General features: G+C 45.0%; 1 protein-coding gene across 2 annotated transcripts in view; it reads right to left on the bottom strand.

Annotated features, from left to right (window-relative positions):
* CRYL1 (crystallin lambda 1) overlaps positions 1–22,347 on the bottom strand; it is a 151,157-nt gene that overhangs the window by 117,782 nt on the left and 11,028 nt on the right. For both annotated transcript variants that reach the window (XM_088458524.1, XM_088458526.1), the window contains exon 3: positions 4,356–4,482. In XM_088458524.1, the coding sequence (XP_088314650.1) occupies positions 4,356–4,482 (127 nt within the window). The remainder of the gene's footprint in view (positions 1–4,355; positions 4,483–22,347) is intronic.

Genomic DNA, 22,347 nt, shown 5'->3' with positions numbered 1-22,347 from the left:
ATCCGAGTAAAACCGAACCGGACATCTCTAACGGTAATGACAGTGGTTTATGCTTCCCCTTCTGTATGATGCGTAAATAGTACTTAAAAAAGGTTTATATTGTAACATAGGGCCTTATAGAGCAGTGCACTCTAGTGTATTGCTGAACACAGATTCTCGATGGTCGGGCCCTGCGTGTTTGAATGCAGAGCGGCAGCAGACTGTCAGTGATTGACAGTCTGCTGCAGTTTGTGGGCAGGAGGGGGTGGCGCCAGCTGATGGAGATTTCCTAGCCTTTTTTTTTTTTGCAACGGCGGCGTGCGGCTTGCATGACCCCATGGGTCACTCAACCGGCTGATGTTATTGCAGATTATCTGATGCTGCGTCCTTGGATGCAGCTTGGATAAGTAATGCATGCAGTAGGCGTGACGCCTCCTGCTGCATGAACATGATTGCAAGGATGGAATTGCAAAACTGCCTACGTGCATACATCATATATCTATATCCTGCGTGCATACATCATATATCTATAGCCTGCATGCATACATCATATATCTATAGCCTGCGTGCATACATCATATCTATAGCTTGCGTGCATACATCATATAGCTATAGCCTGCATGCATACATCCAGAGGAGGATTTAGACTTCATGGGGCCCTAAGCAAGAAATTATTTTGGGGCCCCAGTCCCTCAACTGCATGCAATTTTATACACAAACACTGCCACCATAGCCGCACACACACACACTGCCCCATAGCCGCACATAAACACACTGTCCCATAGTCGCACATACACACACTTCCTCATAGCTGCACACACACACACTGTCCCATAGTCCACATATACACACTTCTCCATAGCCGCACACACACTGTCCCATAGTTGCACATATACACACTTCCCCATAGACACACACACACACGGCCCCCATAGCCGTACACACACATTGCCCCCATAATCGCATATACACATACTGCCCCCATAATCGCACACACACACGGTCCCCATAGCCATATACATACACGCACCGCCCCCTACAGTAGCTGCACGCACACACACTGCCTTACTGACACAGACATCCCTAACTGACAAATAACAATTATTGTCAAATACACACTGACACAAACACTTACTGACACACACACTTATTGACACAGATACCACATACTGAAAGATACCCCTGTGCCACTGACTGGTACATTAAGATACATACTTACTAACAGACACCCCTTACTGACACAGATACCCTTTACAGACACAAACACACTTACAGACAGAAGAGCAAATTACCGGGTCATACATTTGTACCCGGTAATTTGCTGATCAACACAGGTATTTCTTCTGTCTGAAAGGGTCAACCCGGGTCGAAATTCCCGGGTCTCTGACCTTGGTAAATTCCTGGGTCGAAGTCCAGAGAATTTCAACCCAGGTTGACCCTTTCAGACAGAAAAACGACCAGTGTTAATCAGCAAATTACCGGGTAGAAATGTTTGACCTGGTAATTTTTCTGTCTGAAAGGGGTATTACTGATACGCACTTACTGACAATGACACCACCTACTGACACACACACTTACTGACACTGACTGACACAGACATATTCATTTATTATACATTTACATGGCACAAGAAGACACAGGGCTCGATCCAATTAGGTGCGATGGGTGCGGGCTGCGTAGGGTGCGGCCCGGCACATCGCACCCTACGCAGCCCGTCTCGTCACTGAAATCGCCTGACTTTCAGGCGATTCCGGGCAGCTGTCAAGAACGGCCACTGTCGCGATGACTTGCACACTATTTGGATCGAGCCCACAGTCTTCATATACTTGCAGCAAACCCCCCACCCGCAGAACCCACTCCCCTCCTCCACATCCCCCATAGACTATAGCAGGAGCAGGTGGGTGATAAAAACATAAAACACCCCCTCTTCCCTGTGAAAAAAATTTCAGTAGACAGTCTGAGCCTGGTAATACTATACAATGTATAATCATATATTGGCACAAGTGTCAAATGGCTAATAAATCTGCCCCTATGTCACTGTCACTATCAGAAAAAAAATGCAGACACTTCCCATCTCCCCAGATCCCTGCAGATAACCCCCTACCCACCTTCCCCTTTTTATGGAGGCACCATGTAGCACTATAACTAACCTCAGCTCTTCACTCTTCTGCTCCTCAGTATCTCCTATCAGTGTCCCTGGCCTGTTATATGGGTAGCGCTGCGGCGATGCCGATGTTTAGAGGTGCGGGAAGTCCTGCATCTCATTACTGCAATTACTCCGGTCCTCACTGCTGGGGCTGGGCTGAGCCTGGGCTTGTGCAATGGTGCACTGACAAGGCAGAAGAGTGGGGCGGCACCATGTGACGTTAGGACATCGCGCGGTGCTCCCCTGGGACATGTTTTGCAGAGGCACAGTTCGGAGCCTCTGTAAGCCATTACAAGAGAAGCCCGCATTTGTGATAGGGACAAATTTCAGGCCCCAGGTACGGGCCCCTTCGGATCCGCCGGGCCCTAGGTGGGCGCCTAGTTTTTATAGCGGTAAATCCGCCTCTGCATACATCATATATCTATAGCCTGCGTGCAGCTGTGCAATTCTGTCCTAAACTGAATCAGGCCCATAGATCGGTGTGGTACATTGTGCGCCACAGGGTCGCTAGACAAATTTCTTAATGTATTACCAAATAAATAGCTGCGGTTAATCAATCACAGGCCACCATATATTGCTGCATAAATCATGCCATTATTCTGTATGTTCAGCCATAAACTGGGCATGCGATGAATCCTAAGGATGAAAGTGGCATTTGCTGCCTGTACAAGTAATAACATATTCCATCCAGTAATACATAAAAGTAGTTGTACTGATGCTTATTAAAACATAAGAGGGAAGAGTAAGAATGGTGTAATTTCTGGTGCTTATACCACACCTCAGTGACAAATAAGTCACCGGCATTATACAGGCTTCTTCTTATATTAAGACCAGTCTGTGTCATCACTTACAGCAGCGTTTACAGGCACTACTCCTGAACCCTTTAAATTTCCTTAATACACCATAATCCTGACTATTATCACATACCCTGCAGGGAAGATGCAAATTACATCGTACCAGCCAGACTTTTGTTGCAGCCGCTACTGTGTGTAATGCCATGGGCGATGGGCGTCCTATTGAGATGCAGCCACGCAAATCTGCCGATGTGCGTACAATGGCGCACTATCTGCGGACCATCGGACATTGCACCAGGCGCAAAATGTCCGATGGACCACAGCCGTCAGTGTCGGTAAAACTACGTCTTTAGATGCAGTCACTGCCACTGACATGCCCGTAGCACGAGCCTGCTAATTTTGATCTGCGTACACCGGCGGTAACATCGGAATGCATGCGCAGAGCATATCCTTCGCATGCGCAGTTTCCGGAGTTTGCTGAATACTGGGGGGGGTCCTATCCGACCCCTAATGATGAATGGCCCGGTAACTTAAATATGCGGAAATTAGCTTTTTCACATGGTTAGCGGGCCATTTATTGTATGATGAATAGGCCGCTGGGTTACTTCCTATATTTTTAATTTCGAGAAATTTTTACACATCTCAGTTGCACGTGGGTGGAAAAATCTTTAAACACACAAAAGTGCCTCATGTAATAAATACCGTACCACTACATGTATTGTACATATTACTGTGGTATGTGTGTCCGGAGAGCGTAGATACTGCGATCACCTTCTCTCTGTTACAGGTAAGGTAATGTGAGCTGCTCTAGAACAGTCCGTAATTACACACCTAAAGTATTTCACCATGGTCAATGAACAACTGGCCAATGGGGAGCACTTTTACACTGTACCATGGGAACATCACACGCTCAGGCAGTATTGCAGCATTTACTGATCGTAAGGAGTCTAAATATGTTGAGAATGTAGAGTGATAAAATTAAATCCAATTTCCCTGTAAACGGATTGGAAACAATGCAAACCTTTTATTGATTTTAAAAGGGCAAACGGACAGGTTTTATTTATATAGCCGCAAACTGCTGGGATAAAATCTATACTTGGCTCTGAAATTAACAATCACACACTCGTGACTGTGAAAGTTCCAAATGAAATTGGCCCATATAACTATAACATAGAGGAGTTTAACCTGGGCGACATGTAACAACAGTGCAAGACAGCACCACAGAATAATGTTTCTGCTCTGAAGTCAGGACTCAGTGGGCAAGAACAGTATTTTACAAGTGACAGATTCCTGGCATGCAGTGATCATACTCTATACATTTTGCACCATTAAATGCCATGAGGAAGGTGTGGAACATTCCATAACATGTTTAATGAAGTACTTTTCTGTCCTGGATGATCTTACAAAATACATAAACCCATGTGTCTTACGCTTACTTGAATGAATATAGCTCCCTCTAGTGCCAACTTCAAGTCACTCCAGCCGCTGATCAGAGAGATTTGCTCTTGGACACTCAGACTTCCCCTGAGCATGCCCGAATTCCTCAGTTCCTCCATCTGTTTCCTAGTAAAAAGAAAGAAAACTCAACAATCTATTAAATAATGAGATCCCATTGCACCAGAAACCATTGATCTGGAAATTAAGCTGTTTAGAGCTTACTTCTAAAATAACACATTTTCTGGAGTATAGTCTTTGGTTATGTCATTCACATAGCAGCAGTTTACCAAATTGGTAAGAGCATGACATAGGGTCGTATTCAATTTGGAGCGAAAAGCCGAAATCGGTGAAAAAGTTTCGCCAATGACGTCATTTCGCCAGGCGGAAAAGTATCGCAGTATTCAATTTCAAATACTTTCTGCCTAGGCGGAAAGTCAATGCAATGTAATAGGCAAAAAAGTTTCGCTTATGAATAGCAGGCGAAAAAAAGTGCAGAATTGGGGTTTTGGGGTGCAATGTTGCGGGAACCCCCGTGCAGGCTTAGGACAGCCCCCCAAAGGTAAACTGTGTAAAAAAAAATTCTAAAAAAAGACTTTAGAACACCCCCAAAAATTAGTTTCATATTGGGAGTGAAAAAACTAAAGTTGGGGGACACACTTAAAAACTAGAGAAATAGACTCCAGAGGGGTCCCCAATATGCCTCAGGTGTTTTTTACTTTGCAGGGGCTTGCGGCAGGTGGATTTTTCACGATTTTTAAAACTTTACATTAGTAACTTCAAAATATGCTGCTCCCCATTTTCAAGTACCCAAAATTTGCTGGAATTAGTTATTTTCAGCAAAAAAACTTCCAAAATACTATTCTTCACCACTTATACAAAAACGCTATTTAGCAGCTATTGAGCCCATTTAAAAACACCAAATACCTTCAGCAAGCCAAATCGGGGGTAACCATAGTGAACCCCCATGTCAAAGCATCTTTTGGGGGGTGTCAGGCTGATTTCCCCAAATCTGACAGGATTTTCGCTTGTTTCAGTTTCGCCGGGTCCCATTTTCGAGTCCTTTCAAAGTGACTACGGGGATACGCAGGGACGTGCAAAACAGGCGAAGTAGGCGAAAAGTCCGGGAGGTGAAAAAGTATCGCCGGTGCGAATCAAATTGAATACGGCCCATAGTGGTTTATGTATCAAGCAGTGAAAACAGTGGAGAAGAGGACCAGTAGAGAGGTTGCCCATAGCAACCAATCAGCTTTGAGGTAGCATTTATCAAGTACATTCAACAAATGCTGATTGGTTGCTATGGGTAACATCGCCACATAGTCCAGAGCTGAGACAGGAAGCACACCTACAGACTGTTTCGCTCTTGCTAGAGATCATCAGTGTAGGATGGATAATCCTCATCAGCAGTGTAGGATGGAGAATCCTGCTCAGCAAATGAAGTACTGTACTGTGTTAAGGGGCCTATCCATTAGCAGATAAAATGAACTATATATCGTTCAATCGTTCATTATATCTGCTAATGGATAGGAACGATGACAGATGCCCACCCCCGCGGCCGATAAATCGCACCTATCATCTCTCCAACATGTTGGTCAATTATCGCAAATAGCTGTACGATATTAGCAATATTGTGCAGTTTATATGCGGTAAACGACGAAAGATATTAGCAGCAGCTACAGAGCGCTGCAGAGAAAAAAATCCACTCCCTGAATGATGTCATGCGATATCGTTCATCGTTTGCCAAAATCTGTCATGTACATGACAGATATCGTTCAGCACAGCCACCGGGATTTTCAAGGGATATCTTTTGTCTTTCATCGCTCAGAAATACATCTGCTAATGGATAGGCCCCTTTACTGAAAGATAATATTGGGATAGTTTTAAACAACTTACTGGTGTTAATATAGTTCTGGGGGAATTGGTAGCCCGACATCAGCAGAGATCCCGGCAGCAGAAGCCCGACAGCGCTGGAAATCCCGCTCGCGGATAGGTGAGTATCTACTAACCTAACCCCCATAACCCTAACCCTCCTTAGGGGTGCCTAACCCTAACCTCCCCCCCAAGTGCCTAACCCTAAGCCCCCTTCTAAGTGCCTAACCCTAACCACCCCCTTCCCCGCTGCCTAAACCTAAGTTACCCGTGCCAGGATATGACAGTCGGGAAGCCGGCTGCCGGTATTTAGGCAGTCGGCTTCCCGATTCCATACCGTTCTGGGTATCACATGTGCATGGAGGGTGTTCACACTGCATTTATGTCTATTTTTAATAGGCTGCGGACTTCAAGCATCAGCAAGTGTTGTGCCAGACTGCCCGATGTTTTAAAGTAGCAGTCATTTAAAAGGAAAATCAGCCTGGTTTACCTTTTAAATGACTGCTGCTTTAAAACATTGGGCAGTCTCACCATATCCTAAAGGTACAAGGAACCTTCCTTCATATGATAGAATTTATTTATTTATTAAGTTATTTATATAGCGCACACATATTCTGATCTCTGGCCCTGATTCAGAGCCGGACGCTCTGACAGAGCGCTCGCTCTGAATCAGGGCCGTCCCTCTGAATTTAAGAGCGGCCTCCTCCCACAGCTATAGCGAGCGGCCAAAATGATGGTCGCGATGGTCAAGACCATTGCGACCATCGGGCTTGCGATGAGACTCTTGCGGTAGGGTCTCGTTGCCGCAAGCCCTGGAGTGCTTTTGGCTCTATCAGCGTGCTATCACTCACCATCGACAGCACGTCCCCTTTGGTGCGAGACCCATAATGACGGCTTGGCCGTCGTTATTCGGGTCACGCGCATGCGCACGATGGAGCCGCCAACATCAACCCGCTTGCGAGCGGGTCTGAATTAGGCCCTGTGTGCCAGTGGAGCTTACAGTCAATATACATACTAGGGCAAATTTTTGTTTGTCAGAAGTCAATTAACCTACCTGTACATTTCTCTAGTGTGGGAGGAAACTGGAGCACCTGGAGGAAACCCAAACAAGCATGGGGAGAACATGCAAAATCCACACATATTGGAATCAAACCCAAGAACTCAGTGAGGCAGTAATGCTAATCATTACACTAACCATGCTGCCCATAGAATTTATATGAGGGGAAACTTAAGAGAAAAACATCCTGTACTACTATATTGACAAAAAAAGAAACCTTTAAATTGAACCCTGGACCACCGCCACCCACTTCACTGGGGATCTAGGTGGCTGGGCTACTCCCTCAGGAGTCCAGGAGAACTCTTTGAAGTCTGGGAGTCACCCCGATATTCTAGGATATTAGGCAGGTATGCTTTGTGACCAATAATGTCATACAGTCACACTATGGCTTCCTTAGTGTTCTGTATTCATCCATGTAAAAAATAATAATAATAATAATTCTAATAATAATAATTTTTGATTATGATTCTTGGAGAGTGCACAAGTAAAATGTAATTTATAATTTAATATTGAAATATTTTAAATTAGTTATGATTCCAATAGCAACAACTTATTTCTCAATATGAATGGGAAATTTCTAAAAAAATTATAGCTGTACCAGAAAAAGAACTCAGGGCATGATTCAGAGCCACTCGTAAGCGGCCGCTCGTTCGCTCCGAGAGATTTTCGCACATCTGCGCATGCATATAGGTTGTAATGCGCATGTGCCAACCAGTCAGTGCGGTCGGAAATCGTGTGCTCGCAAAATAGCGTGTGCATGTTTCGGACGCTCGCTCAGACATAGAGGCGTCAACAGACCGCAAAGAGCGAGCGCTCAATTTAAATAGCCAGCCCCTTTTTCTGAACGAGCGTCCGCAAATAGCGTCCGGCTCTGAATCAGGCCCTCAGTTTAATAAGAAATAGTACTGTATATATTATTTATACACTAGATGGCACTATTTAACCATTGTACAGCATGGAATATAATTGGTCTTTGGATGTGCAGAAGATTTGCATGTATTATATATGGGCTATTCTAAAACTTTGTGTAGCATCTAAAAATGCAAGTTTAAATTAATGTCAAGCAGTCACATAATATGTGTTTTAAAAAGTGTTCTCAATTTCAAGGGTTATTATGTGGATGGGAAGGAGTTTAAGTAGTTGGGCACATCGAATAAATTTAGCTATCATCAACAGACTATTGCAGTTTGAGCCTTTTAATAGTCTTTCACAACTATAGGTGCTGTTATTAGCACCAAGGAGTGAATTATAGGTCATCTTTGCAAAATGCACTTTTTATTATTTTAAAATGTATTTTGCATGAGATTCTTAAAGATTAATTATTACTGTATATTTTTAAAGCTGCGTACACACACAGCAATATTTTGGTCGACGGAACGATAACGATATCATTATCGTTCAGTCGTCCAAAATATTGTTCGGTTTCTGCCCAAAAACGATGAACGATAACGACCAATACGTGCTCCCGTTTGTCGTTGGTCATTTTTGTTCATCTCCCGAACCTCCCGTCCAACCTGACGATATTGTCAGGTTGAACATGTTCGGGGATGAGGGAGGGAGCCCGACACTGAACGATATCGTTCAGCGTTTGTGCTCAGTGTCATTAACGACACTGAGCACACCCCTGCCGGGGACACACAGGACGATGTCACTCATGGAGTGAATCATCTTGTGTGTACGCACCTTAAGTCTGCACATAAATTTGTTTGTTTAGTGGGCAATGTGCAATGGGGAAAAAAAGCAGATTATGTACAGTAGAAAACCAACAAGCAAGGTATGAGACAGATGGATAAGTGTAGCAAGACATTTATATAATAATCGTGAAAGTGCGTGTGTCTTTCTGTATGTTCTTTATGCATGGATAGAGTTTTGTACCTAGCTCCACCAAATTTGGCATGGTGGTGTAGTTAGACCAGGATTAAGATTTTAGGTATGTTTGAAGTTTGTCAGGGCCATGGAGGTCTATATGGTACCCAGGGCCATCGCCCACAAAGTAGACCATGGAGTCTCTGATTTGAAATTTTTGTTTAAGTAAGTTTGCTCAGGATGTCTACTAGTGCCTAAAACTGCACTGATCTGAAGACACAGGCTGATATGTACCAGTGGGGGCAAGCAGAGCTCCAATGGAAGAGCAGTGAGTCGGAGGATCAACTGTCACACTGCACCTGCACTGACTAAGTCAACCCGGGCTGATATGAGTGAAGACATTCATTATGAAGCAAGACAAACCAATCCTGTGCTAAGGTTACAAAACACTGATGCAATGTTCAATCAAGCTCTCATCTGCTTTGAGTACAAAATTTAACAGATGGTAGGCAAGAGTCTGCATCAGCTAGGGCATCCAACTCCTGACAGTAGCAACACTTCCAGTCTTCTTAAATACATGTTACGTGAAAAAAGCTATAATGTTGCACAGTTTGTGACAGAAGATGAGCCCAGGCTGGGGTCAGATCAATAAGTTACATACAGGTCTGCAGACAGCTCTGCCAGGCCCAGTTACAGGGAGGTGTGGCTAGACCCCCTCCTTACAAAAAAAATATAAAATTTAGAATGTTCATGGCCGTGCGCACCGCACAGAGTGCGCCAGTGTTCGAGGCGCAATTACTACCCCCGCACATTACACAGGGAGAGAGACGAATGACTGCTGCTGCAGCAGACGCTCTCCCTAGCCCAGCATACAGTGTGACAGCAGCATGTGTGTTCCTCCTAAATCTAATCTTGACCAAAATCAGATTGCAGGTGCCTCCCCAGACATTGCAGCAACATTCCTTATACAGTGTTGAGGTAACAGTGTCTAAATACTCCATATAAATGGATAGATAGGTCATTTTCAGGGCTAAACCCATGTGAACAAACCATAGGGTCCTTTTCAGGGTCATCTCAGCTAGTTAAACATAATAATGAGCAGAAGACATGATAGTTATGGTATAGAACAATAATATGTTGTACAAGAAATAGAAGTGACATGATACAAGGACACACCGGTGGGCGAGGTGGGAACACACAAGACGGCAGAAAGAGCGAGGGTCCAGAAGGTGGAGGTTTACAATGTAATTTGTAAGAATTATAGTAGTAGCAGGGGCGGATCTAGACTGTTGTATTAGGGGGGGTGAGTTAATGATTAATTCAGCCCCCCCTCGCGGCAACCCCCCTCCCCCCCCCCCTTTACTTTCACTTACCTCCGCTGCTCCGGTGATGTTCTCCCTCCGGGCTTCAGTCAGCTGCTCTCCCATCCTGCACTGTGACCCGGTCAGCTGTTTAATGCAGCAGCTGACCAGGGTCACAGTGCAGGAGCCGGGAGACCAGTTGACTGGAGGGAGGACATCACCGGAGCCCCGATTTTGGTCCCTGGACAGAGGTAAGTTGTTTTTTTGCTTAGCAGTGATCAGCGTGTGGTCTGTTTAGACCAAACAGCTGATCACAGGGTGTGAGGAGCCGGCTGTGATCGCTTCCTCCCCGGGTCCTGGGTCAGGTGACAGCCTGTCACTGACACATCCCCCTAACTGGGAGACGGGAGCTCCAATCACAGCACAGCCCGGCAGCCATTTTCATCTCTCTCCTCTGAACTTAATGATGCTGAGGAGAGAGATGATAAAGGTCGGACAAACTGTGCTAGGGGGGGGCGATCGCTCCAATCGCCCCCCCCCCCCTGGATTTGCCACTGAGTAGTAGTCCAATAGTTTTCAAGCATTGTCAGGGTTGTCCTGGTTACTTAGGTCCTGATCCTGAATTAAGCCTTTACTTGGGTAAATAGGTCTTTAGTTAGTCACTTAGTTTGATTTGAACAAATAGGACGACTGATACAGGGAGCACGTAAGTTTTGCAAGTGCTCAAAACGACACATGAAGCAGTCAAGTATCTCCTGGGCACTTATAGTGATGTAGATGGGAGGTCAGTCTATCAAGGTCAACTAGTGAATCAAGTGATTGATTATTACTTCCGCAAAAGGTAAAAAGAACTGTAAAACCTATAGCAAGACCAAATTAAACTCCATCTTCCATGACTTGCCCAGTAGAGACTCCTTGGCTCAAGTAATTGGTATGATAATAATCAGGCTGTTCAGCATGATAGATGGCCTGGCTAGCACGGTAAACAAACTGGCGGGCGTGCTTATTGCTGGGAGTGCGATTTGCCTGCTTCAGGGGAACTGAAGACAAGCACTTGGGGGCCAATTCAGACCCGGACGCTAAGCCGCGTTTGCTCGCTATGGCCACTGACGCCCGTCTGCGCATGCATCGCACTCATTGTACACAGACTGAGCGCTACTTTGAGTGACAGATAGTGCAGTTTGTGGGTGGTAACGGGAAGGTGCTTGTGAATGGGGGAGTGGTGCTGCGAATGCAGGGGTGTCTGGGTGACAAAACTGAGTTTTATGGGTGTGCATAATTAGCATAGAGGCGTCATTGTACACGTCACTTGGTTGTTTTTCAGCCTGCAGTGATCGCAGTGCTTGCAGCAGGGTAGGGTCTACTTCAAGCGTTGCGTGCAGCTCCGATGGCTCTCGATGGTTCTGATTAACCACACACTTCCTGGAGATGACGTGTGCTAAGTAAGAAAAGTGGGCGTCTTTATACCGGCGTGCTCTCACTCTGCCGTCGCTCTCAAAGACATAGAGGGCGTCCTTACACCGGACAGTGCGATCGCGTAATTTGTATACCCGGCCCCTTTTGGATACGAGCGATCGCGGCTTAGTGTCCGGGTCTAAATCAGTCCCTTGGTTTCCCGTCATCTTTCCTCTATTAATGTGTGAATCTATGGAATCACTGTTTATTTAAAGTCAAACAAATAAAAGGCAGCATGGATTTGCAGATGATAAACAATCTAGTACATGCTTCTTATACCCCTTTCAGACATACTGAGATTCCCGGGATTTTGGCCTGCCTCGGCCAAAATTCCCGGGTCTCATGTTTGTGTGAAAGGTACCTACCTGGGAACACGTTCCCGGGTAGCCGCCCCTGCAATCGACCAGGGTTTTTCCCGGGACTTAAGTCCCGGGAAATTACCCTGCTTCTGTCTGAATGGTGCTACCCGGGAATTTACTACTCACGGGCAGCACCAAGCGGCTTTTGCATGCAGCTGACAGCACAGAGCGTCCTATAGGACGCTCAGCGCTGCTGCTTTGAGCTGACAGCGCAGAGCATCCTATAGGACACTCAGCGCTGCTGCTCACCACCCCCAGCACCGGCCGGCTTTTGGCTGCTGAATGATGACATCATCAGCCAGAGAGGGGATAGGCTAGGAGGAGCAGACGGCAGAGAAGAGGCAGGTAAGCAGAAAAACCCTGTTCTTGTCTGAAAGGGGTCTACCTGGGAATTTCCCGGGTAGACACTGTAGTGTGAAAGGGGGGTCTCGACCAAATACCCGGGAATTTGCACAGGAGAAATTCCCGGGTCTGAGCAGGAAATTTCCCGGGTTGTATATCTGAAAGGGGTATCACTCATTAGCTAATGTGAAAGAACAGAGTGGAGCAATCTGCAAAACAATGGCAATGGTATTACAATGAATTAGATCAGACACACCCTGCACCCATAGACTATGTTCCCCTCTCTACCATTTTTCCAGAGATCTGTGCATACGGAGTAAACTCTGACACAGTGCCAAATTATACTGGGTGCATGCTTCGGCCACAGATGGGGGGCCCAAACGAAGACTGCACAAGCTCCCCCTCCTCTCTTAAATAGCCCATTTGTAACAGGGTTGATACCAAAAAAAAGGTGAAATTTTAAATTGAACACAATAAAAACTGAAAAATAATCCATGCGAGACACAATACAGAATGAATGGTGATGTAACGTCAATAACCACAGATGAAAGAGGCTCTGAAGTCATGGTATCAGATGAAGAGAAACAAGCAGTTAAGCAATAAGAAAAGTCAGTGGCATACTTGGTTGCTGGGCAGGACTGGCCACCTTGCAGTGTTTTGCTTGACCGGCAAACAGAGAGACGCGGGCGTGCCGCTAGGCTACGCCCCAGTGACTCAAGACACGCCCAGGTGTGTGCGCAGAGGGATGCCGGGGTTGTTCTACAGCCCCAGTCCGTCCCTGCTGGGTTGCATATGAAGAGAGAGGTATTGCCACTTAATAGGTTACTGATGAGACCTCGAAGCAAGTAACAATGTCATCAGATGTCTATAATGCAACAATAATAACAAAATCAAGTTTTGAAATTCCACAGCTCCAGCATACAGGTTGATAAAGTAGCGTAATTTAATATATCACAGCAGCTGTGTCCAGCTGAAGGTAATCCCTCTTCGATGTTAAGCCCACTGGCTAATTCCATAAACCCCCTTGTAGAATTTATAATAAAAGCAAATAACTTTGTTATATTGCGTGGAGTTCTAATAATGCAAAGGCAATCGAAATGTAAGCAGACCCCCGGTGTTGTAATATAGAATGTTCCCTCATATAGATGCCGCTGGTATAACTGTAAAGCAGCATCTACTCTCAAAGACCTGCTGGTGTCTGTAGTCCGCTGGTGGCCATGCAATCTCCCCAGAAAAGCGGACATAATATAGTGATCTCTCAGATCTGTGACTCTCAGTGGAGGGAGCGATACAATTCTAAGTGCTCTGTCTTATATGCCTCCACTGTCTTCTTTACATTTTTAAGTGGTTATTATATGTGTATGTGTTTAATAAATAATATTTTATGTTTTAATCCATGGGTACATTTTTTTTTTTTAATTCAATAATTTTTTATTTGTTTTCAAGAAAAATTTTTAACATAAACAGTAATAAAAATAAAAATTGTTTTACAGCACAGTAAACAGTCTGTGTGTGGTCATATTACATATATTCTATACAATAGTATAAATCAAACAGGACATACTACAGTACGGGTTCTCATTCAGGACATACACCCTGGGCATAAATTATACAACAAGATTGAAGCAATTACACAACTTCTTTATGCAAATATATATCACTGTTCACATACATATCACGAGGGTCTACATCACATTAAATACGAGGAATCTCAGTACTACGCACAGCTCTATCCCCAGTGGTTATCTGTATAGTATCAAGTCTAGTGTCACCCAGTCTCCGCACATATGATGAATCCAGCCATCTACACCAAATAAGATGAAATTTCTTTTCAGCCTTTCTAGCCAAGTACACAAATTTCTCATGCGCCAAGGTCTCATTTACCAGTGCTATCCATTGTCCTATCGTTGGACCTTCAGGGGCCATCCATGTTCTAGCTATGCAAACCTTGGCAAGCATACACAAATTAACAACATATTGTGCAAAATATTTATCTAATGTATCTTCTCCAAGAGCAGCTAAAGTACACACCATTGGAGTTAGCACATCCCGGGGAACCCCAGTGGACACCAATATACAATTGACCTCTTCCCAAAGGAACTGACTGTAGAGCATGTCCATAATAAGTGCCAAAAACTACTGTGGTACCCCCAAGTTTGTTCCCAAATAGGGGTCCCCCAATAATTTTTTTTATGTATGTACACATAGATATACTGCAGCCCCATTCCTTATTATAGGCAGGTATAGTGAACGATGACTGACCTTGCTCTCCCTGAACCCCACTGAGCATGTGCAGACCGGGAGGTAGAAAGTGCCCCTTGGTCAGCGATCCATTTAGGAGGGAAAATCCTGCCCCATTGATTGGTAGCCTGGGTGTCCAGGCAGAGATCCCTGTAGGCGGCCTGTTGCTGGGTCCCCTTTGTCCACTCATAGATGCCGGACCGACAGGGAGGAGATTGAGGGAGAGTTTATATAATACCTTTCTCAAGATTGTCTGTGAGGAGTCTGGGAAGAATTTCTGGAAAAAGAGTCAGGGAGGATTTGTCTGTGGAGTGCCCCTGGATTTATAAAATAGGGGTACAGAAGCCCCTCTCATTTACCCTGGATTACAAATACTGCACCTGGTATGCTGTCTGTAATGAGTTGCTGTGAGCTGCCCTTGGAGCTGTGAAAATAAGGATGCTATAACTTTAATGTTGCCCTGGATTACAATTACCAGACTTCATATTAGCCCGGAAGGCTACCTATCCAATCTGCCAGGGGAGGTGCTCTGATGCTGTATGTGAGTCCCTGGAGGAAGCTTGCCTGGGGATTTGCATAGAGCACCCTGCTTTGGAAGAAGCCCCCTCTGAACAAAGGACTGCCTCCCTAAGTGCCTGTTATCAGGAGTCTCTGCATATGGTAGTCTGCACATGCTGGGAGAGAAGAAGAGCTGCCTGGGAAGGAGCTCTAATCGCTCCATCGTCGCAGATGAAGCCCTAGCTGAGGAAAAGGTCCCGCCAGTGACGAAAACCCTGCTGGCACCCGCACAGGCAGAAGAAAAGACAGCCCCAGAGGAAGAGTGCTTCAGGACTCCTCCTGATGCTGTGTGTGTCTGCTGGACAGAGCCCCTGTGGAAAAGGATTTTGCACCTGTTGCTCCTTGTAAAATACCTGCCGGAGGTCTGCAGCTGGGAGCTCTGGTGCGGTGCTGTGCATCCTGGAGTTTCCCTGGACATCGGAGGAGGCTGAATAGCCACTGCCAGGGGTGAGATCATACCAGAACCTCCCTATACTCTGTCCCTCCACAGCTCCTATCTTCCCTCCATTAAGGCCCTGCCCCTCTGTACACCTATCCTATCTGGGTCCCCTGGGTCTATTGCATTATCCTTTACCTTGTGGCTAACCATGATTAGGCTGGGAGACTAGGTTTTGTGTAAAAGCTGGGACCAGTTAGTCTCCCACCCAACTGGGTATAGAAAGGGGTCATAGTGTTTTAAATTAGGTAAAGTGTGTGTAATGTTGAAATAGGGGGGAAGTAAAAGATAGGTCACCCCCTCTTTTCCCCAAGAGTCATTTACTTTCCTGTGAACCTCTGGCTCATGTCCAGGAGGGGACGTGCCTTATGGGTGTCGGCTCATGTCCGATGCCACTGTGGGTGTTGTACAAAGTATTTTATATCTAGCTTTAAAGTAAATATAATGCCATGTGATATGTATTTGGCTCTGTTTACTGTTTGACTCATGTGTTAGCTAAAGTGGTTGATAGTGGTCCTCCATGGCCCTTTATCTATTATAGCACTCTGTAAAGCTGTTCACTGCTCGCTGTGTTATTATGGTAAATGATGACTAATATTTTGCTTGTATGAAATATTTAAATCTTTACTGATATTGGAGTTAATGTAAATTGTCTTATACACTGCTTGGCCCGGTATCCATTTTAAAGTCCATTAATGCTGATGTAATTTATATTACTTGTGCTGTCATCTCATTAGCAAAAGGTGCATGCTTACTGTGAATCTGTTGCTTTGGCAATTCCCGTGATGTAATGTACATTACTCGTTTATTTAGCCCTGTGTAACACCGGCTGGCAATTCTGGTAGTAAAAGTTGCTTTATTGTGCTTGGGCCATTTACTCTGCGTGAACTGTTAGCCGTTACAGTCGGAGAACTACAAGTACCAGCCTAACTTGAAGTTGCATTATTGTGCTTGGGCCATTTACTCTGCGTGAACTGTTAGCCATTACAACTGGAGAACTACAAGTACCAGCCTAACTTGAAGTTGCATTATTGTGCTTGGGCCATTTACTCTGCGTGAACTGTTAGCCATTACAGCTGGAGAACTACAAGTACCAGCCTAACTTGAAGTTGCATTATTGTGCTTGGGCCATTTACTCTGCGTGAACTGTTAGCTATTACAGCTGGAGAACTACAAGTACCAGCCTAACTTGAAGTTGCATTATTGTGCTTGGGCCATTTACTCTGCGTGAACTGTTAGCCGTTACAGTCGGAGAACTACAAGTACCAGCCTAACTTGAAGTTGCATTATTGTGCTTGGGCCATTTACTCTGCGTGAACTGTTAGCCGTTACAGCTGGAGAACTACTTGTACCAGCCTAACTTGAAGTTGCATTATTGTGCTTGGGCCATTTACTCTGCGTGAACTGTTAGCTGTTACAGCTGGAGAACTACAAGTACCAGCCTAACTTGAAGTTGCATTATTGTGCTTGGGCCATTTACTCTGCGTGAACTGTTAACCATTACAGCTGGAGAACTACAAGTACCAGCCTAACTTGAAGTTGCATTATTGTGCTTGGGCCATTTACTCTGCGTGAACTGTTAGCTGTTACAGCTGAAGAACTACAAATACCAGCCTAATTTGCAGTTGCTTTATTGTGCTTGGGCCATTTACTCTGCATGAACTGTTAGCCATTACAGCCGGAGAACTACAAGTGCCAGTTTAACCTGCGTGTGCAATATTGAGCTTGGGCCATTTACTCTGCATGAACTATTAGCCGTTACAGCCGGAGAACTACAAGTACCAGCCTAAATTGCATGTGCTTTATTGGGCTTGGGCCATTTACTCTGCGTGAACTGTTAGCCATTACAGCTGGAGAACTACTGATATAAGCCTAACCTGCATGTGTTTTTCCCACGTTTTTCTCAGCAAAAGGGAGTGTTAGCACAGACTGTATTTCACAGCTATAGACTGCCGGCGCACCATTGATTCAAGCTAGACCAGCAGGTTTCATATTTAGGTCTCTCATTTGTTTTTTTGGTAAAGTTCTGCAGGAATTGTGGTTCTTGTTGGTTTCACATTGCTTGCCAGCTGGGGTCACCGGTAGATGACGGGGAGGTAATAAATAAATACCTTGTCATTAAATTGTGTAATTAATTTCCTTCCATCTGTATATGGTAAATATCTCCTGTCATTTGTTTTTAAATATTAACCAATGATAAAATTGCGTTGCACCTTCCCTCCTGACTGGTCATTGTGTCTGCAAAAGGGGAATTCAGGCTTGCCTCTCTGTCACGGTGTGTCCTATCTGAACACGGGGAAATCGGCCACCGAAGCAATCCGAACACACCTGAACCTGGTGCTAGTGGTGCAGCACTGTACAAACCAGTCAGTACATCACACTACCATTAGGGGAATTACATTTTGGACATTTTGAATCAGATCTACCACCAAATTTAAACAAGCGATCTGGCGTTAAATATATTCTATGTAACAGGAACAACTGAATTTGTTGAAACCGAATTGTTGTAGTAGCCATTTTTGGACTACCCAGTGCTCCTTTCCACACATCATCTGGCAATGGTCCAAGGTCAGTAATCCATGGGTACATTTTAATTTAATTTTAATCAGCTGCGTGAGGTGAAATTCATTAAGAGTTGTAGTTGTATCTCCATTTAAGCACCTATAGCTACTATATTTTCTTGGTTTTCACTGGTGAGACCTCATCTTGTGTACGGTGCAGTTCTGGAGGCTGTATCACCAAGAAAAGATTAATAAAAACAGGAAGAATTGAAAGAACAATTGCTGAATGTGCATGGGCAGGACACAATCCATTTAGGGCCTGATGCAGCAGAGGATGCAGCAGCTATCCCAGCGGCTTACATGGTAGCAGTTGCGATAGCACTAATATGGCAATGCAGCAATAGGCTTCATGCCTCCTGTATGCATTACTGATCCGAGCTGCATTCTAGAACGCAACATCGAACCATCTGCGAGACCATTGACCAGCTCAGTGACTCATGGGGTCACGCAAGCCGGTCACTGCAGATGGTAGAAAGAGGCCAGGAATACTCCGTCAGCTGATAGAGACCCTGGCCTCGTCACTCCCCTACAACGGCAGCGACACGCCTCTGTTTTGGGAAATAGGGACTGTCGCTGCCCCCCCGCCCCGAAATGGTAGCAGACCATCTTGGAGGTGGAACTCACAAAATGTTCCTTTTGGATTAATCACATTTGTGTCTCCTCGTTCATAATAAGATTACTCTTTAGGATGTATTTTATTTTTTTTATGTGAAAACTTCATCTTCAGAAATTGAACCAGCGCAATTGTAATATCCCTCCGTTTTCTTTTTTTCTTTGTATATTCCAAGTTTTTGATGTTATTTGCCTTGTGAATTCACAAGCAGTTTCTTGTCTTTTTGAGCTATTTCCTAGATCACAATCCTATGCACATTATTTATTGTGGGAAACACTGTACATCACTATATGAATTGGGGGCACTATTGTGTGACATAATATGGTTTTGGTGCATTATATTACATATAGAGCCTGATTCTGGGATGCACACTAGGCCGATATTCGTGCAAATGGTCGATGTTTTTCAACTGTGCATGTGGTTAAGCCTCTAAAAAGTCGCACAGAGCATGCTGCCCACGGTGTGTACGCACAGAGGCGCAGTTGCGATTAAGTCACAGGCATGTTGCAGAAGTAGTTGCAAACTCAGGTGCTTAATCGCTTACGTTGGAGGCCATACTCTAAAGGAGAATCTGCACCTAGCTTTGGCAGGTGAAAGTTTTGACGGTGTGACTGGTGGTATTCGAGCACCTAAAGATGCACAAAGTGGGCGTGCTTGCACATTCTATTGCACGCTTGTACACCAGGGGAAGAGCGGTTACTAGCATTACCATAAAGTCGCAGGCGCAACTATAGCAAAAGACACTAAAGCAGTGCGCAGCAGCCTGTGAGTCAGGATCAGACCCATAATGTCACACATATCAATTTATTACAATAACTATATATATATTAACTTTAGTGTCAAATTCAAACTTTTGCTTGAAGTAAAAACACCCCCTCCTCAGTGATCGGTAAGCTGTCCGAAACAAAATCCTACAGTGAACACTGATCTCTATATGGATACGAAACTTTACCTAGAGCTCAGCATGTTTCGAAACTGAGCTGATCTCCCGTTATTCCAGAGGGACTACTTCCCTAAAATCTACTTCACCAACTCCACTAAAATATCCACAGTATGTATTTGTTTTTGCAAGCCAATAAAAATTATAATATCTAAAAAAAAATATATCCACAGTATCCAAAGATCCAAAGCGCTCTTCCTTGGCGTCACATGACACGGCACTCTGGGCCTGATTCAGAGCCGGACACTATTTGCGCTCGCTCGTTCAGAAAAAGGGGCCGGATATTTAAATAGAGTGCTCGCTCTTAGCGGTCTGTTGACGCCTCTATGTCTGAGCGAGCGTTCGAAACATGCGCTCACTATTTTGTAAAGACGCCCCTTGGCCGTTCGCATCATACGTCATCTCCGCTATTTATTTGATTAATCGAGTACATCGAAAGGCGTATGAACTGCTCGCTATTCTTGTGGTAGCATTTTCCTACCGCAATCATGCGAGCAGTTCAGGCTAAAAGACAACCAAGTGACGTGGTCGATGATGCTGCTTTGTTAATCATGCACACCCATTAAACGCCCGTTTTGACCGTTTGGCACGCCTGCGTTCGGATCTCCACTCCCCGTTTTCAAGCACCTTCCCCTGTTACCACCCACAAACGCTTCATCCTGTCACTCAAATTAGCAGGCACTCGCTATTTTGCAAACACACGATTTCCGACCGCACTGACTGGTTGGCGCATGTGCATTACGACCCATATGCATGCGCAGAAGTGCGAACATCGCTCAGAGCGAACGAGCGGCTCTGAATCAGGCCCTCTGTCCTCTAATTTTACTCCTCACAACCAGCGTCTCTCCCAGTCCTATTTCTTTCACCGTTAGAAATATTGCTTGAGTACACCCTTTTTTTTGTTGGAAATATGAGTGTACAGGTGCGGTGGTTTGGCACACCAGCAGATCCCTCATCACTAAAAACAGCCCAGTTGCTTAATCAGTGGAATTATTTATCAAAGAGCAAATGAGGTACAGCCGTACTCACTGTCATACACACTGGTTTGGATGGAGCGGAGCGTCATAAAGCTCACCAGCCGGTGAGTGTATGTAGCTCGCAGGTAGTGGAGCAGGATGCTGGAACAGCAGTAAATGCAGGTAATTGTGCAGGTCTCAACGGAGCTAAAAGGAATATGTCTATCTTCCACTGTGGCACTCTAACACAATGACAAGATGGTGCTGCGCAGGTGCAGTACTAACCTTGTTGGCCATCTTGTAACAGGGAATAAAGCCTCCCCGGAGGAACAAAATGGAATCTGCGCATTAGAGCACTACACTATCAACATTTTTAACCCAAGTCGCAGTCAAAACTCTTATCCATTCTCTCATCATTTCCACCCACAACTATTGCAACTTCTTCCAATCTGGCGTTCGACCCCCACTTTACTCTACTTCAATCTGCAAGACAGATTTCTTTTCTCTCACAGCTCGACACCAGGTGCAGCAAAGCCTGAAACACAACCATCTCTTCATACATTTCATACGTTGAAAAACTCCCCTCATACCCTCTTACAGAGATGTTCTTACACATATTTGCTGCAGTCGCCCCTTTTGGCGCGCCAGGTCCCGTGAGACTCTGCTAGCGCCTGACGTCTTTGTTGACAAAAATGTTGGTGCGTCCTAGTCAGATCGCATTTCAACTTAGTCGCATTTTCGGCAAAAGAAAAAAAAAAAGATGCTCGAGGCTAGCAGAGATGCACGGGACCTGGTGGCTTACTCACGCCTAGCAAGTTGCTCTGTGTGGCATATTGATGCTAGATGGATGAGGACACATCTGTATATTTACTTAGGTCCTGCATAGGACCTTCCTCTCATACCCACCTTTCACTCCCACCTATAAGATTTCTTTCTTGTTATTACCCACGTATGGAGGTCCCTACTAATATCCACTGAGCAACATTCAGTCCTCTCGTCTCAGCGTTGTCCTTTTCCCTCTAGATTACCAGTGTTCTCGGGACCATGGCCTTTCTTATAACCTTTGTTTTCACATCTGCATTTATTTGGTGTACCTTGTATGTCCGTTTTCTATATGCCCTGTTTTCCCTACTGACCGTTGCTGTGTTTACAAACCAACTACAATAATAATAATAATAATAATACTACTACAGGAATTCAAAATAACATGGGGCCAACAAATTGCTATTAAGGGGTCAATCCTATTGTACATGATGTACTCATGTGTGCGAGTCATCGCGACAATGGCCGCACTTGACGGCATCCCGGATTCGCCTAAAGTGCTTGCAGCCCCATATGAAGTGAATTCAGACTCGGAGCGGGACACAAAGGGTGTGAGATGTCGGTCCGTTGCCGGCGGTTTAACGCCATTGCAACGGCAACTCACACCCTTCACATGGCCAGGATTGACCCTTATGTCTTCAGTAGAAAAAAAAAGAAAAGAAAAAATTGCCTTTTTTT

Source organism: Taudactylus pleione, unplaced genomic scaffold (assembly GCF_031769625.1).
Source record: "Taudactylus pleione unplaced genomic scaffold, aTauple2 ptg000842l, whole genome shotgun sequence".
Taxonomy (NCBI): Eukaryota; Metazoa; Chordata; class Amphibia; order Anura; family Myobatrachidae; genus Taudactylus; species Taudactylus pleione.
Note: the sequence above shows the minus strand (reverse complement) of the source record. Positions and strands in the feature narration are given on the sequence as shown.